The 16,279-nt window shown below is 38.1% G+C and overlaps 1 protein-coding gene across 1 annotated transcript; it reads right to left on the bottom strand.

Annotated features, from left to right (window-relative positions):
- CCNC (cyclin C) lies at positions 1–15,916 on the bottom strand. Its single transcript, XM_010025004.1, has 11 exons — positions 15,796–15,916; positions 12,187–12,271; positions 11,878–11,947; positions 10,313–10,364; positions 7,845–7,900; positions 6,594–6,629; positions 4,983–5,074; positions 4,191–4,258; positions 3,979–4,058; positions 1,941–2,059; positions 1–1,283 (listed from the first exon to the last, which is right to left on the bottom strand). Exons 3-11 carry the CDS (start codon positions 11,914–11,916, stop codon positions 1,229–1,231), a joined length of 597 nt encoding a protein of 198 aa, XP_010023306.1. The 5' UTR covers positions 11,917–11,947; positions 12,187–12,271; positions 15,796–15,916; the 3' UTR covers positions 1–1,228.
- Positions 15,917–16,279: the final 363 nt, after the last annotated feature.

The following is a 16,279-nucleotide window of genomic DNA, read 5'->3' as shown; positions in this document are numbered from 1 at the left end:
TTATCATTCAGTTTTGATACTTTTGGTATTATCACTCAAAATTAAGTTGTACAGAACTTAATTAGAAACAAAGTTATCTAAAAAAATTAAGAAATTTGATTTAGGCCAATTCCTGACTTCAGTGGGGTATCTGCCTGAGTAAGGAAGACAGGATACAGACTTCTGTTTGAAGGAATCTCATTTTCTCCAGCACATAGTTAACCAAGGAATCCCATTTCAGTTATTCTAAAAAGTTGCTCCTAACGTCACAATTAAGATTAGCCAGTATGAAGCTCACTGAAAGCTTGAACCTCTTAACTAAACTCTAATGAACCACACAAATTCACACTAACAGTGAAGGCAGACTAACAGTGTATGTCTTGTACAAAACAAAATTCACCATAAAAAACGGTAATCATATCCAAACTGGTACTTGATTATGAACTATTCCAATTGTACTATACAGAACGCTTACTTGCAAAGAAAAGAAATCATAGTATGTTGGGGTTTTTAATTTGTAACACTTGAAATGTTTAAGAAAACTGCAGAATCGTTATATATATTGCACTTCTCTGGTCAGCTGGGCTATTATGCTTCATGGCAAAAACATTCTCCAAGTATATCTTCTGAGTAAAACAGCTTTTTTCTAATCCAAAAAAAAAAAAAAAGGAACTGAATTTCTTTCCTGCAGCTGTCATTGGAACGGTAACAATATTCTTTGCTGGCTTTGTTTCTGAAGAATTGCTGTGTTACTTGTTACAGAATCCATATTTATTTTTTAAAAAATCAACAGAACTCAAGGTAATGAATAAATTTAACATACAGTGAGTGCACTATCTTCCTTCAGTCACAAACAAAATGAAGACAACACAAGTCATTAATACAGTTACACTTAGGCTTCAGGTTACTGTCACTTTAAAAATAGTTCAATGGCAAGTTACAATTTCCTCAAAACAAACAAGCCCAATAATGAACTACTTGTTTTGAGTGGATGGTGTTAATCTTTTGCAGCTTGGTTTAACGTTTGATTCCTTACACTGAAAAATCTTAGTACATCTGCTCCAGCGTCAGAGAAAATGATGCAGTTTTAGAGAAAAAGCTTTCAAAATGCTTGACACAAACAAGCTATTTATTCTTCAAGTTCTTTGTCAAAGATGTTACTAAAACCTTCTGTCCATTTCATGAACACAGGAAAGATCCCAGGGTGTCTTGAGTCAAAGTGGTCCATAAAGAAATTCTTTGGAATGTCTTAAGATTGGCTATAACTAGAGTTCTGGCTACCATTTGGACCCTGTTCTCCTTCACTGTTTGGAAAAAAAACCAAAAACATGTCTTCAAAAAGAAGCATCATATTACATTTTTGTCTTTTTTTAAAAATTATTAAAAATACAGTATTTTGAAAGTAGTAAAAACCTTTTGAAGGAAAATACTTCCAATATATACACAAATAGGTTAAGATACTCTACTCAGTTTCACTAAAAATGTAAAGGTTATTCTCTGCATGCATGAATAACTTCAGTGTATTTATTTAAATAATAGTTTCAATATATCCCCATGCAGCTGCCTGCTGAATCCGCTTCTGAAGTCAGCATGTCAAAGTTCAGATTACATAAGCATGTGCACAGGAATCTGCATGTGCAGATATTTAAGCAGTGATATTTAATCACAGGAATTACATATGACATCAAACAGGCCCAGTTCCAACGGATCTGGCTCAGCATGGAGCCTCGCACTGCCGTTCCTTACCTTTGCTAAGCTGTATTGATCACATTCTAATCACATTAATGCTCTCCATAAAACAGTGTATTCTGCTTCTCACTAGTTCCTGAACAATCAGACTGGCTGTTTGTAATAGAAAGGTCTGCACCATAAAAACATACGCTATACCTCAAATTAAATATCAACTCATTCTGAGTATTCCAGTTTTTCCATGTGAAAGGTGTATTAAGGAAGTACAGTACCTGTTTGGAGGTGGTTTTGGTTTAGGCATTTTACTAAGAATAGTAGCCATCTCTTTCCTCTCATCAAAGTTCTTCCACTGCTCATACAGCTTCAGAATAACCCTGATTATTTCTAAAATCTGATTAGAGAGAAAAGAGATCCTAAGGTCAGACACAAGAATGAATTTATCTTTGTCATAGTCAGTTTAAGTGTGCAACTAATTAAATGTGCCCTGAACTGAAATTATGCAGCACGATTTTCATATTATAAACAGAGCTGTCTCATACTTAATCTGGGCTCACAATCAACCATTTCTATAATTAGTTTTTGATTTAATTTTGCAAGGAGCCTGAACACAATCCTTTCCCTCCCATTTAATTATATATACCACTTCTCCCCTGCAAGCTAAACAGCTTTTTATTTATTTATTTGCAACTACTGCCACAGTTTACAACTGTGCTACAGGGAAAACGCAGACACCTGGCAGCATGACTGCAGCTGGATGACAATGGATTACCAATACAGTAACTGATGGCTAGAAATGTTCTACACGCATCAGAGGCACAGCATAGGAAAAGCAAAAAGCCCAAAACCACAAAACGTTAATCTGAATTCTCTCCTTCCAAGAAATAAAGAGTCAAGGAGTGTCTAAATACTTCTTATTCTTAGAATATTCTCTCTTCTGATTATTTTACTCTTATATAAATATAATAAGAATAGTTGAATTTTCATATTCCACTTCTGGAACCGTAAGCATTCTCTACCAGTTTGGACATTTTCTATTACTGAACCTTAACTACCTTTATTTCCTATTAAATTTCTAATGCAATATTCTATATAGAAGGTGGAAAATGTCTGATTCATGATTTTGAGGAATCATTCTCTAATTTAATAAACTTGACTTCTTTCTTCTTTTTAATATCCTCGAAACAAAAGTCATAGTTGGCTAAAAGGTCCATGGTGTTCATGTAAAAAAAAAAAATCAAGCTTATATTGTATCACTGGCATGAGAACCAAGACATGTAAACATTGAAACATGTTTAGCACCAAGCTTATGGTAACTTTATCTGTCAAATGTAGGTTGGTTCTCCTCTGCTGCCAGTTTATTGTCACCCTGCTTTTACATGCATGACAGCATAATTCAGAGGTCTTGATGCAGCTCAGCATCTACACTGTGCTTAAATTTAAAGACAAATCCTAGAATAAAATTACAATGCCAGGATACCATCAGTGGGCTAAAGGGCAATACCAAGGGCACAGAGGGCAATGGTGTTTTTCATCCATAACATGCAATTTAATTCCGGTTCGTTTCAAAAAAGGAAGACTGAAAAATACGTGCCAAGTGAAACAGCGTGGTAAGGAGCACGAGTGCTAAGCAAGCTCCAGCTTGCTTGCTGGAGCTAAACAAAGATTAAAGAAGTCAACCTAAAAACTGAAAGGAACTAGTGAAGATGAAGAACATTACTCGTATGAGAACAACTGCATCTTGGAACCTGGTAAATTTAAGAAGGGGATTATTTGACACAGAATTTGCAATAGCAGGGAACTCAACTGAATGATCTTGGTGTCCCCCTGTTTAACACTGACTGAAGTCATGGTCCTGGTCATCCTGAAAGCGTTAGGAATGTTTTACCCTCTGCTATACTATGCACATTTATAGGAAGAAAACGAGAACAGCATGTAGGCATGATGCTGAAAGGTGAATCAGAAAATCACATGCACTAGAATTTAAAAGTCAAACTCATGCTGACAATCTTAGATGATGAAAACATAGGGAATTCTTTCTCTGGAAAAAAATGCAAAGGATATTTGATTTATATTTCCATCTGAAAAATGGTAACACTTACTTACAATGGTTCTGGTTCTGACTTTAAAAGAAAAGGTGATAACCAAATGACCTGACATTGTCTCCCTCCCTGAGAGATCTACCTAATTTCAACAGCACCTAACATATGATCACTGAATGAAGTTCAAATCAGTACCACAGGCACATAAGACGGTAGTTTTGTAACCGTGACTACCATTTCTGGTCAGTCCATAACAGGTGGCAGGAATTACCTTTTCCATATCAACAGACAGCTCCGCAAACCATTGCCTTGCATCCTTCTGCTGGACAACACAGGCCACATGTAGGCAAGCTGCAAAGATCAGGTGACACAGATATTGAAAAAAGTTCCACTCTGTATACGGTTAGAAACATTCTATGTTTCATAAACAGCACATGGAATACATCAATGTAAACATGACAAGAGATATTATGTGTTACTTACCTAGAGCTATCATGAAAGGAGGGTACAGCAGACAAAGATCAGTTCTATATGTGTCATTCACTATCCTCCTGCGCAAGAAAGAACTTGTAAGTATTGTCCTATTCACCTTTAGACTATACAATTTCAAAAGCTGCTGTCAGTTTATACGTATTTTGCCAGTTCCTCAGTAGAAGCCGTGAGGCTGCAGGGCAAAACAGCAAGGGAAGAGATCTCTTCCCTTGTAAAAATCACTAAAGCCTTTCACTTCTTTCCTTGTAGTCACAGCAGAAGTTTATTCGGAAGCACTATTATAGTGCCATAAATGTCCTTATGCAGAGGGCGCTGACATACACCATAAAATAATTATCCATGTTTCACAAATAAATAAGAGCAAAAGTAAAAGTAGCATTTTCACTGTCCTTCTGCATTTGAGAAATAGTTCAAGAATGAGAGTTCTGCTAACACAGCTGTAAACCCCTAGATATTGCTTCTACCTTCTATGACAAGATACAACAGAAAGCCAACATCTACAGAAAAAGATTACCTCTACTCATAGTCACCATTCAGTAGTGTAAAAAACTGTGCTATTAGATCTAGTCTAAAAATAAAAATTAGACCACAGTGAAGTAAAATAATTTCAGCACTAAAGACAGAATAAGCTAAGTCAGGGACATATCCTGCACAGGTTAACTAGGGCACCCTTCATATTCAAATATGGCTAAGCCTGCTTTTGCTTAACCACCTTTGAAACATAACTGATAAAACGCTTTCTTGCTGAAAGGAGGCACTATTGTTAATTATTGTCTTCATTACCATGCGAGAGGTAGCAGCATGTCTTCTTGGCCCATATCTTGCACATATTGGAGCAAAGGTCTATAAGGATGATATACTATCAAACAGCAGTCCTAGGAAAAATGTCAACAGGATGAAAGTTAGGTTACAATGCAGAACGTGTTGTCAGTTCATATTAAAACCATTTGGTTTACAAGTCAATTACTGATTTTTTTTTTTAAGTAGCATTCTGACACCTAACCCTGCTCTAATGAGGGCACAGCTCTCTCTAGAATACCATTACATAGCATGGTTGCCAGTCTGTCAACATCTTTCCCCTAGGAGACAGAGAAAGCCACATCTGCAGCACACTGAAACCTCATTTGCTTACAAACCCGTAATTCCCACTTGGATATACAAAACACTGCCAGAAAACAGTCTGTCACTAAATACCATACATGGAAAGCATGCCAAAATAATTGACACTGGTTTGGAAAGAAAGAAAGAAAAAAATCCACTGCTCTCAAATCCCCTCTTTTCAGGCCCAGGTTGGTGTAAACAAGAGAGAGTAACCCTCTTGCAGAAAGCAGCCAACTATATACTGAAGAAATACTACAGGGAAAAGCCACGTTAAGTTACATGTGCTGAAGACTGAAATAAGACAGTTATTACACATACTATATATTACGTAGCATACTGGAAAAAATAAGCTAATAATTCCCAAAATCTAACTTCTTGTGAACACAGTTACTTGTATAAAACTCATGTATACAAAACTCAAGAGTTACTGCCATGTATAGCAGAGGTATCTAGGACTAAATCTGAACAGGTTATCTAAAATGGGGTTATAACAACTCTAAGCACAAACAAAAACTTCTGACACAGCTTCCTCTGTGTCCTGTTCTCAAAACATACCCTTTCCTGGTTGCTGCCTAACTCGCTAGACTGCTCCCTGGCTTCTCTCCTCTTCTCTGCACTTGCACTTGAGCAGAACTACTCTAGTAGAGCAAGCTCGGTGCCTACAGGCAGAAACTGAGCACCTCTTTACCTAAGCCCCCTGAGAAGCCTGGGCTGCATCCTTTCAGCTGCCCTACAAAATGCAGAAAACATTGCTCCAGGTTCTTCCAGGCAAGAAGAAAAAGGCACAGAAAGAATACAATTCTTCATGCTCTTGACAGGCCATTCATCTGGGGAAATAAGGACACTGACATCCCAGTCTTTGCATCAGGACTTACATACAATTACCTTTCTTTTAAAAACAGAAACAGTTCTGGAAATACAACTTTTATTTTACCCTTCCCAACAGTGCTCTAACCACTACAGGATGCAGAGCCATAGATGCTGCTCCTGGCCCCACTGCTCCTATAATGTGCTCTCTTTCTGTTAACTCCAGCTTCAAAACAAGGAGGTGAGAATGCCCTCACTCAGCCTAGATGACAGCACAGTAATTATGGTATTTTGCTGAAAATGTAAATGCTAGACCTGCATGGACATGGACATAGTTCTAAAACTGGAGGGGGGGTAAGAAGGAAGACACCATAATGCATATTTCACAGCACAAAATTCAAAATATTCTTCATCAGTAAAAAGTAAACAGAGGCAACAGTAAAAAAAAAAAAAAAAAAGCAAGCCACCAGAAAAAACCCCACTCACCATTAATTCTAAGAGATAGAATTCACATTCTAGTATCTGCAAAGAAAATCACAGTTAAACAGCAGCAGGTTTCAGACAGCAGAAAGAATAAACCACCATCCAGTTTAATATCGTGATTGCACAAGAATCTCAACACACATTTCCAACAGTCCTAAACGCATTTCATCTAAAACTACAAAACCAAACAAAAATCAAACTACTATTAGCAATTGCCTTACCACCATTGTAACTTAATTCCAGTCATAATAACAATTTTGGATCAACTTTACTAGGAGAGCCTACCTCATTGGCAGTACTTGTCTGATTTGTTCCAACACTTACCAGCAGCAATTGTTCCCAGTGTATTAACAATTAACAGCGATAGAGGAATCTTTTTGTAGAATTAAAGCCAAATGGCCTTTTAAAGAATTTTTAATTTTATATGAAATATTATGTGCAATTATAGTAATTAAATCAGCTCTTATTTTCCACAGAGATAGTGACGTATTAGCAACACCAAGGAAAAAAATGGATTGCTTTGGCTTTAGGAAAGCAATACTCCGAAATATATTTCCATTTGCCTTTATCTGTAAAATAGCAGTGCAGTTTTACTGCAAAGTCTTAGATATTTTATATTCTTGATATATGATTTGGTGAAAAGCCAACCAACAAAAAAGATCAATTTGTCACAGTTGATCTAAAAATAATTAGATCTGGTTTAACATTCAAAGTACTCCAGCACAGGTCAAAACTGGTTTCAAGAAAAACAACATAAATTCTTAGCATTGTGGCCAAGAATGCCTTGAAAACACCTAATAAACCTAAATCTTAATTAATAAATCAAATTATTTTTCAAAGCCATTACATTTTACAGGCAAAACCAAAACTGCTTTCTGTAAGCCAACTGCTCATCTGTGCAAGCTTGGAAGCATCCCAGGTGCAAGGGCTATTTACTTTCCCTGCAGCAATGTATTTGTAAACAAGAACATTCAAAAGAGAGCTAAAAAAATCTCTCTTATCATCATACTACATTACTATTTCAGTAATACATATATTATAGCATTCCTGTCAACAATTTAAGGAAAGGAGGTTATATAAGATTTATTACTTTTAAAGGCAACTTTGCCAAAAATTTATCCAAAACTCATTATGAGCAACCTAACACAAATATGAAAATATTTCTTTCTTAGAATTTAAAAGACAGGATTTCCTGCTACAATTATTTGTCTTTTAATTTATGTGATCAAACTGTATTTTGAACAAAATACTTACATGGTTCATCCTATAAGGAAACTCCTTTGGAAAGGCATACGAAAACCTAGTTTTCACTATGGTAAAGAGAAATCAGTATGTTAAAAATTATGTAATTAATACTTTTACTTCTTTCCCTTTCTGTTAATTCATCTGTGTATAGCCCTTCAAATCCATTTGGCAGCACAACTACTTGCAGTATAAAAGTTTTTATTTGAAGGAGAAAAGTTAATAAGATTCAAGATCCTGAAACGGAAAGAAAAACACACCTGAAACCTAAATTTGCACAGGTACTCAGTCAGACACTTGTCTGCTGCTTTGGGCACTGTTAAATCTTCCAGTTAACCAACAACAACTAGCTTACGGGCACCTAACTTTCCATGAGGTATCATTCACAGAGCTATCTATATACTGATGTCGCTCCAAATCTGGTGATCCCTTCAGGATCTCAGTTCCAACACCAAATCCAAATGAGATTTTCACGTGGTGATTTTTACACAGGCTTGATCCTCCAACATGCAAGATTTTAAACGACATCATGGTCCCCACTTCCACGAAATGAAGAGTATTCCAAAGCAGGCAGAGCTAGAGTAACTGTGGGGTGAATCTTCTACAGGATTCTGATACCTGGGATTTTCAGAAACAGCACAGCTCAGGACCAGATGTCCAAGTAAAATCAGCTATTGCATATTTACCAAAATACATCTAACTTTCTCAATGATGCATCAAAACTGCCACATAGATGTGTGCTTTGAGCTGCTACTGATATAAAAAACAGCTAAATCCAGTATTGGTCTTGGTTACGCTGGCACTGAAGATGCGTTTCAGTCCCTGGTGGTGGAACTGTCATATGGCCAGACCCATGGACTGATACTTACTGCATGTAGAGGCTACAGATACAGCCAGTCACCTGTCCCCTCAATGGCTAAGAGGGATTTCAAAAGCACTGACCTACATTTTGAAGAGCGCAGCCAGGAATTGTCTACTGAGAGCAGCTGGACCTTCTGGGTCAAATTATAACATTCAGTTAAGGAAGCCATCAGTTTAAGACCTTGATGGATAAGATGCAAGTTACAGAAACTCGGAAATACAAGGTGAGTGGGAAAGATAGAGAATTTAGTAACTACAGTATGATTTTATTGCATTTATTTGTGAACAATGTATTGGTTATTGTCCTGGGTTCAGCTACAGCAGTCATTTTTTCTCCTTCTTAGTAGCTGGTGCAGTGCTGTGTTTTTGACTTTCAGCCTGGGAACAACTCTGATAACACCGATGTTTTTAGTTGTTACTAAGTAATGTTTACTCTGACCAAGGACTTTCTCGAGAGTCTCATGCTCTGCCAGGGAGGAAGAGCACAAGAAGCCGGGAGGAAGCAGAGGCAGGACACCTGACCCAAACTGGCCAAAGGGCTATTCCATACCACAGCACGTCATGCCCAGTATAGAAACTGGGGGGAGTCACCCGGAAGCCCAGATCACTGCTCGGGTCGGGCTGGGTATCGGTCGGCGGGTGGTGAGCGGTTGTGTCCTCTCCCCTTGTTATTTCCCTTTTCATTATTATTGGTGGTAGCAGTAGTGGTTTGTATTATACCTTAGTTATTCGACTGGTCTTATCTCAACCCTTGGGAGTTACATTGCTCCGATTCTCCTCCCCATCCCTCTGGGAGTGGGGGGAGGAAGAGGGTGGGGAGCGAGTGGCTGCGTGGTTCCGAGTTACCAGCTGAGCTTAAACCACGACAGTTATAAAATGTACTTTTATAAATATCATGTGCAAAGACTAATTTTATGATGGGGGGGAAAGGGAGGTAAAGGAGGGGTAAGGATTAATAAGAAAACAAAAAAAAACCCCCATCCCTCTGGGAGTGGGGGGAGGAAGAGGGTGGGGAGCGAGTGGCTGCGTGGTTCCGAGTTACCAGCTGAGCTTAAACCACGACAGTTATAAAATGTACTTTTATAAATATCATGTGCAAAGACTAATTTTATGATGGGGGGGAAAGGGAGGTAAAGGAGGGGTAAGGATTAATAAGAAAACAAAAAAAAACAAAAAAAACACGGAGGTATACAACCTTCCAATAATTCTGAAAACAGGTACTTCCATGAAGCCGTATCTTTTATAAAGCGGACAAATAAAGCCCTAAGTTTCCAGTTCTACCTTCTGAGTAGTTCAGAATTCAATTTACTACTTGAAACTGTTTATAAACCTCTATAGTTTAATTTTATTACTTTGGTTTTATTTATGCTTGGCATAAGTTCCAACCAGAATCAACCAAAACTAATACAGAAAGGACGCGTCTGTTTCTGTATTTAGAAACAGAAGTTATTTATTCTAAATGGCTCTGACTGGCTTCTAGAAGTCAAGACACAAGCCCCACCATGACATGATAAAAAGCTACCTTTTAACAGCAAGCAAACATAAAAAACCCACAAAGAAAATGTCAGAGCTCCCTATCGAGGTACCTAACCAGAGTAAGGTAAATCACTGATACTTACATACAGAAGTAGCAGCAGAAATCAACCTTGTATTTGAAACAACACCAAATTCCTGAAGAAAAAGAATGATAAATGATGTGAACCACCTGAAATAGCATATACTCGCACTGTTATCAAATTAAAATAATAGCTTCTTACTAAACTGGGCTTCTTTTACGCAGTATTTCTTTCCCCCCACGCACCCCTTTTTTTCTTTTTTTTTTTTTAAGGTGAAGAGGGTAAACTCTTAGGTAAAGAGTTTTTTCATCAATTAGTTACTTTGTTGTTTGAGTTGTGAGGAATATTAAACATTTATGAAAGGTACTAAAGTCACAAAAGTTCAGTTTGATAACACGCTACATATAAAATAGACAAGAGGGCTTCAAGAAAGTATGCTGGTTTTCCTTATCCCACTTGGGAAAGAAAACTACCTTTAGAAATCTATCTTTAGCTACCTTTTTATTATGTTTCCATTAAGCCTTAGCTGCTCTGCTGAGACAGTCAGCAAGCTGAAAATTTTCTGATACGGTGTTCTTCCAGAGAAGTGTATAATTACTGGTACAGTAATGATACTGATACATTCCAGAGAAGTGAATCATTACTGCTAAAGTTGCCCTCTAAAGCTGCAGAAACTTTAGCATAGGGAGGGCTGCACAGACTTCTAGTATTCCTTCTAAAATACAAGGTACATCTATATATATACACTCTATGTCTGTACTTTCTTAAAAGCTTAAAATACTCTCTCCAGTACTCTGTCTTTCTCTTCCAAACACTGAAAGGTATCGCAGCATTTGTACAGACAACAGCACCACATGCAGACACTGGTTTAGCAGGACTGCTTCTACCATCACTAGGTATTTGAGTTTCTCCTGTAAAATTCATTTGCGTTGACATATCACAAACTGGCCACTGTGATTTTTTTATTCCATTACGTAGACACTTCTCAAACAGCTGAAAAACTTCCTGCTTTACAAAGGATTAGGAGCAGTGCCCAGCTGATGCTAAGTCTTGGCCACATTCAAAGTGGACTTCTAATGGTGGAGGCATGGAGCCTTCTCAACACTAATGGGTCAGTTCCTTACAATAATTTCTCAAAGATGACGTATGAGCTACAATATACTTTTAATTTAAGTAATGAAAGTGTGGTAAACTCTGATAATCCCTCACTATATGAAAGGGAAAAGGGCAATTAGGAAAAAATTTCAAATTAAGTTTTAAAGTTTGAGTAAACATAAATAAGGAAAAACACACCAGAAAGGAGACACTGCACAATTTGAGATATTTGAGTATGTAAATATGTAAACACTGTATCACAGTGAAACAGCCATTTAAAGTACTCCTTCCAATTTTCAGAGGTCCTTCAGGGTTAGTAGTTCAGACAAAATTGAAAGATCAAATACTAAATAACATGTTTGAAGGCCTTCTCCATCTCCTTTTCTCAAATGCTATAGAAATCTATACAAAAAAAAAAGAGAAGGTTTCAAACCCCAAAGCATGAAGAATGACAAAAAATTTACAAGTTCTAAACGTTTTTTCTCTCTCATACATCACATAATTTTACATTAAAAAATTGTAATACTTCATACCTCTACTTTGGATGCCAAAAACACACACGTAGGAGCCATTAATACTGGATCTATACTTTTTAGGGAATATCTGAAATGTTATAACAAAATTATAATATGTTGTTTCATACACGTAGAACGATTAATCTATTAAGAGCACCACACTTCCTTTTGAAAAGCAAAGCTTAAGTTAACTATTAGCATAAAAGTTTTATACCATCCAGAAAACAAAGTGGCACTGGTTTTAATACAGAACTGCATTTTAAAAGGGCTACCAAAATGTGCCTAGCAAATGTTTTATTCTTGTACCATCATAGTAAACAGTCCTACCTGGCATAGAATCTCTTGAAGTAGACTGTAGCAGTGGCAATAACTTGTTGTCTTAATTTAAGATGTTCACCTAAAGCCTGGATAACTTAAAAAAAAAAAAATGAACAGAAGCTTGAGTTGAGTTTTTACAACAATTTGACACCAAATAGCACAGGATCTCAAAACATGACTAGTGCTGGGGATTCTAAGGAGCAGCAGCAGTCTTCTCCCTCAGTTCAGATACGTAGTTCTGGTGAGATAACATGTTCCTGTAAACCTACAGACCTGCAGGAGAAGAATCAGCACTGCATCCTGAAGCTTGTGGACACCTTTGAAAAGGGAAAAGTAACTTCACTGTGTACAAAGTGAGTATGATCTTTAAGAAGATGACAACGCAAATCTTACAGGGGTAAAGCTTGAGTATTCCATTTTAGAGCAAAACAAAATCAAACATTTAAAATGTAAGTCTACGGCTTTTCAGTGCCATGCAAAATGATGTTTTGGGTTGGGGTTTTTTTTCAACCAACTAAAGCTGCCAACACAAACATGGTCATTAAATTTGGCAGAGGCAGCAGGTGTTAAAAAAATGACATATTTAGTCCAAGGAGAGGGGGTGGGAGACCAGAGGATGCAGTCAGCTGCTCCATCATGGTGGTCCTCTGCCAGTTGGCTGAGAAACAACCCTGGTGTCATCTGTGCAGGTAGCTCTTGTTTGGCCTCCCAGGCAAAGGAAAGGTGCCAAGCAAATTAGAGGCATCAAGCTGGGATTAAGAGCAGTGGTTGGATATAGAGAATGGCACAGTGAAACATAAGGTTGTTACTTGTTATTTTTCCCATACTTCTTTGCAGCCATTATTCTGAGCAAGGCTTGACTATGTTAAGACTCCCTCTTCTTTTTCCCTCCCTCACCAGAAATGTCCAAACCAACAATTTAAAATACACTGAAGCATATATTTAGAGTACATACCACAATACCAAGATAGTGACCACTAATGGGAAAAGCAAACAATTCTGTTACAGTCATCACTGAATTCTCAGTCACTACTTAAGCACCCCGGTCCAGATTTCTTTTCCCTATGCTCTTATCCCATACCCTTGGGAATAGTCAGGGTGCACCCTACTCTCACTTCTAATGAGCATCACAGTATTTTAAAACATGCAAATATCAAGGGTGTTGTTGGCTAGAAAAAGGCAGAAGGTAGGAGATAAAGGAGAAAACCACCCTGAACAGCACGGATGATGGGCAACTTCCCCACCCCTGCCCCAGGAAAAGGTAACTAATTTGACACCCACTACCATTACCCAAAGCAACATTAAATCCCTGTCCATGTCATATCACTCCTTTCTTGAACAGAAGAATGCCAAATTGAGACTAGCTTGCCAGTGATAGCAGGACAAGCAGTACTGCCAGCAAGGAGGTTAAGCCTGGTATGCAGTGTCTCCACAAATATTAAAATATTTATCCGCATACCTTGGGAGGTTTGAAAGGATTTTTCCCTCTGATTTGACCATGAGGCTACAAAGCTGTCCTGCTACTAGGGCATCAGGAAAAAATCAAATATTCAGCTAAACAGAATTCTCCAAATATGTTTCTTACTCCCATGGGATTTTCAGGAACGGTTAGGCCATCTGCTGTCAGAGAAAAATCAAGTGTGGTTTAGGGAAAAAAAATGGACAAGAGCCTAGAGAGACTTAATGAAATGGAAGCTTGTATACGCTGGGAAAAGATCCAATACTTTTAATTAATTTTTAAATTTTTTTAAATGAAACTACTGGATTATTTATTCCCTTCTGTTTACAATAGAACTGGTTTCAGTGGGGGTTTTTTTAATAAAAATTATTTAAAATCTGAGTATCTTGAGTAGCCTGTAACACAAACATTACAGCTTCTGCCCTAAACCAGAAAGGAAAATCAATTAATGTGCTTTTCAACCAAAAACTGTATTAAGACTTGGTGATCCAAAGAGAGAAATCAACATCAGTTTCCCTTTTTGAACTATTTTAGAAGATGAGTTTTCATTCTTCAGAGTATTAATACTCTGAATAGTTGTGCATGGCCACACAATCGGTGATCTATTGCACTTGTTTTCCAAAGAGAAGGCAGCAGGAAACTGCCCCTCTCCAGGCAATTTTCTGGTTGCTTTAGGGAACAACCACATCTTGGGCAGACCCACACTGAACGTGACAAGCCATGCCCAAGACTCATATCCGTACTCAGGTAATGCAAGAGGTGGGAGAGAAGAGAGGGAGGCTTTATGAACCCAAAGCAGGGCCCTATTCAGAGGCAGGTGTTGATAATACAACACATACCAAGGGTGTGAAGATGGCAAGCTCTGCCCGAGCTCCCGCCAGTACACAGCAGCCCCTGTCCATCCTCCCTGTGACAGTGGCTCACTTTGCTACTGAAGGGTTGAAAGCCCAGCACCACTCTCCTCCATGGTAGGCTATGTTCATACACGCACAAAGGAGATGCTGGCAGAGCTGTTCTCCAGCTGCCACAGGTCACACGCTGCACCTTCAGGGAAGGCAAGGAGTGCCAAGAAAAAGAAGCCTGAGAACCACAAACTGAAAGCAACCTGTCTACCTTATAAACCTTTGTTTACTCAAGAAAAATGCTGAAGTGAAACATTTTTAAAAGCCTATTTTGTAATTTGAATTAAAACTAGTGAAAATTAGCATAGAAATACAGTTTTAGAAATACCAGTACCCCATTTTCTCATTTTGCATTATGAAGCTATAACACTTGGTTTTAAACTCAAGGAATTTCAGCGGCCTTTGGTAAGTCCAGCCAGATAGCATTCTCTACTTTAAAAGACTGCTGTGAAAAAATATTTAAAGAGCTTTCTGCAAACAAATTGCTCCCTTGCAATATCCTTGCTTAGGGAGTGGTTTGTTTGGAGTTTTTTTTAATGCTGAACAATTGCACAGAAAAGAGTTTAAGTGCCTGCGTAATCTGAAATGCTCTAGCACGACGGTTCATATGGTTAAATGCTTTGCAGGACTAAGTAAATCCTAGATAACTTCACAGGCAAGCCCCAAACACTGTGGGAGAACAGCCTGCCTGCCAACAGCTCCTGGAAACTTGTAGACAACTTGAGAGCCACCCGGTGCTAGGGAATGAGTCACAAGGCAAGACATAGGCTGTGGTGCAGGTTTCAAAGAACGTAACTGAGCACTAGTAACAAGTTTCCAACCATTGCTGTTCAACAGGACTGCACAGATCAGCCAAAATACTTCCCACAGCTTAATGGCCCACCAAAAGCCCCATCTGAGTATTACTGTTTACATTAAGCCCTTACTATACTAGCTTAGCAGCTTCTCCTTGCTTCTCCTTTTTGGTTAAGGATCTCTTGAAAATAAGACGTACTAAATGTACAAATGTGATTTGTTCCGTGACACGTTAAAACATTATGTAATGCAGCTGGCTTGCCTGTAGGTTCTCCTGAATTGCGTTAATACCACGAACAAATGACAATGCTATTGATATTCTAGTTCTTTGTTAAAACAGGCTGTGAAAGTGTACGTAATATCACAATGAAAACATTACATTCTCTAAGCAATTCAAACTTGTATTTAGATGTGTCAGACACTGAACAAATTTTACAGCAGAAATAAAAATAAAAGTTTTACCATTAGTAAAAAATATCTGTAGCTTCCAATATTCTTCTTCAGTCAGGAATTTCAAGTCTTTCTGGCGTTCCTTCAATAGATCTTGTTTATCCAAAATCCATTGTAAACTAAAGGAAGGTAAAATAATGTCAGCAACTCTTTGTCAAGATTATACTGTCTACTGGACAAACAGACTACAGACCGAGGCTCACGTCTGAAGGGCTAGTGACCTTTAAGCAAGCCTCATACAGTCCTCTCAAGCCAGCATTGACTACAGATTTTCAAAGGCAGACACTGGAAAAGCACTAACTACCAGGGACCAGGATTAGCCTTTACCTACAGCAAACTAAACTGGCTTTACAGACCTCACATACTGTCACTCACCAGCAAGCTTTACGTTATATTTAGCACTTCACGGGCACCCATTTAAGCCTCGACGCGCTCACCACGCGGTATGTTAACGCAGCCCGGCCCTGGCTGCCCCGCCGCCGGGAGTAAATATATC

This window comes from Nestor notabilis, unplaced genomic scaffold, assembly GCF_000696875.1.
Source record: "Nestor notabilis isolate BGI_N333 unplaced genomic scaffold, ASM69687v1 scaffold20712, whole genome shotgun sequence".
Classification (NCBI taxonomy): domain Eukaryota; kingdom Metazoa; phylum Chordata; class Aves; order Psittaciformes; family Psittacidae; genus Nestor; species Nestor notabilis.
Note: the sequence above shows the minus strand (reverse complement) of the source record. Positions and strands in the feature narration are given on the sequence as shown.

Excerpts from the sequence above, each read along its gene's own strand:
- CCNC (XM_010025004.1), bottom strand. The coding sequence starts at position 11,916 with ATGGCTCCTACGTGTGTGTTTTTGGCATCCAAAGTAGAG. Across the intron at positions 10,365-11,877 it reads TTTTGGCATCCAAAGTAGAG|GAATTTGGTGTTGTTTCAAA; the intron begins GTATGAAGTATT and ends CTTTTTCTTCAG. Across the intron at positions 5,075-6,593 it reads TCTATCTCTTAGAATTAATG|GACTGCTGTTTGATAGTATA; the intron begins GTGAGTGGGGTT and ends CATTTTTCCTAG.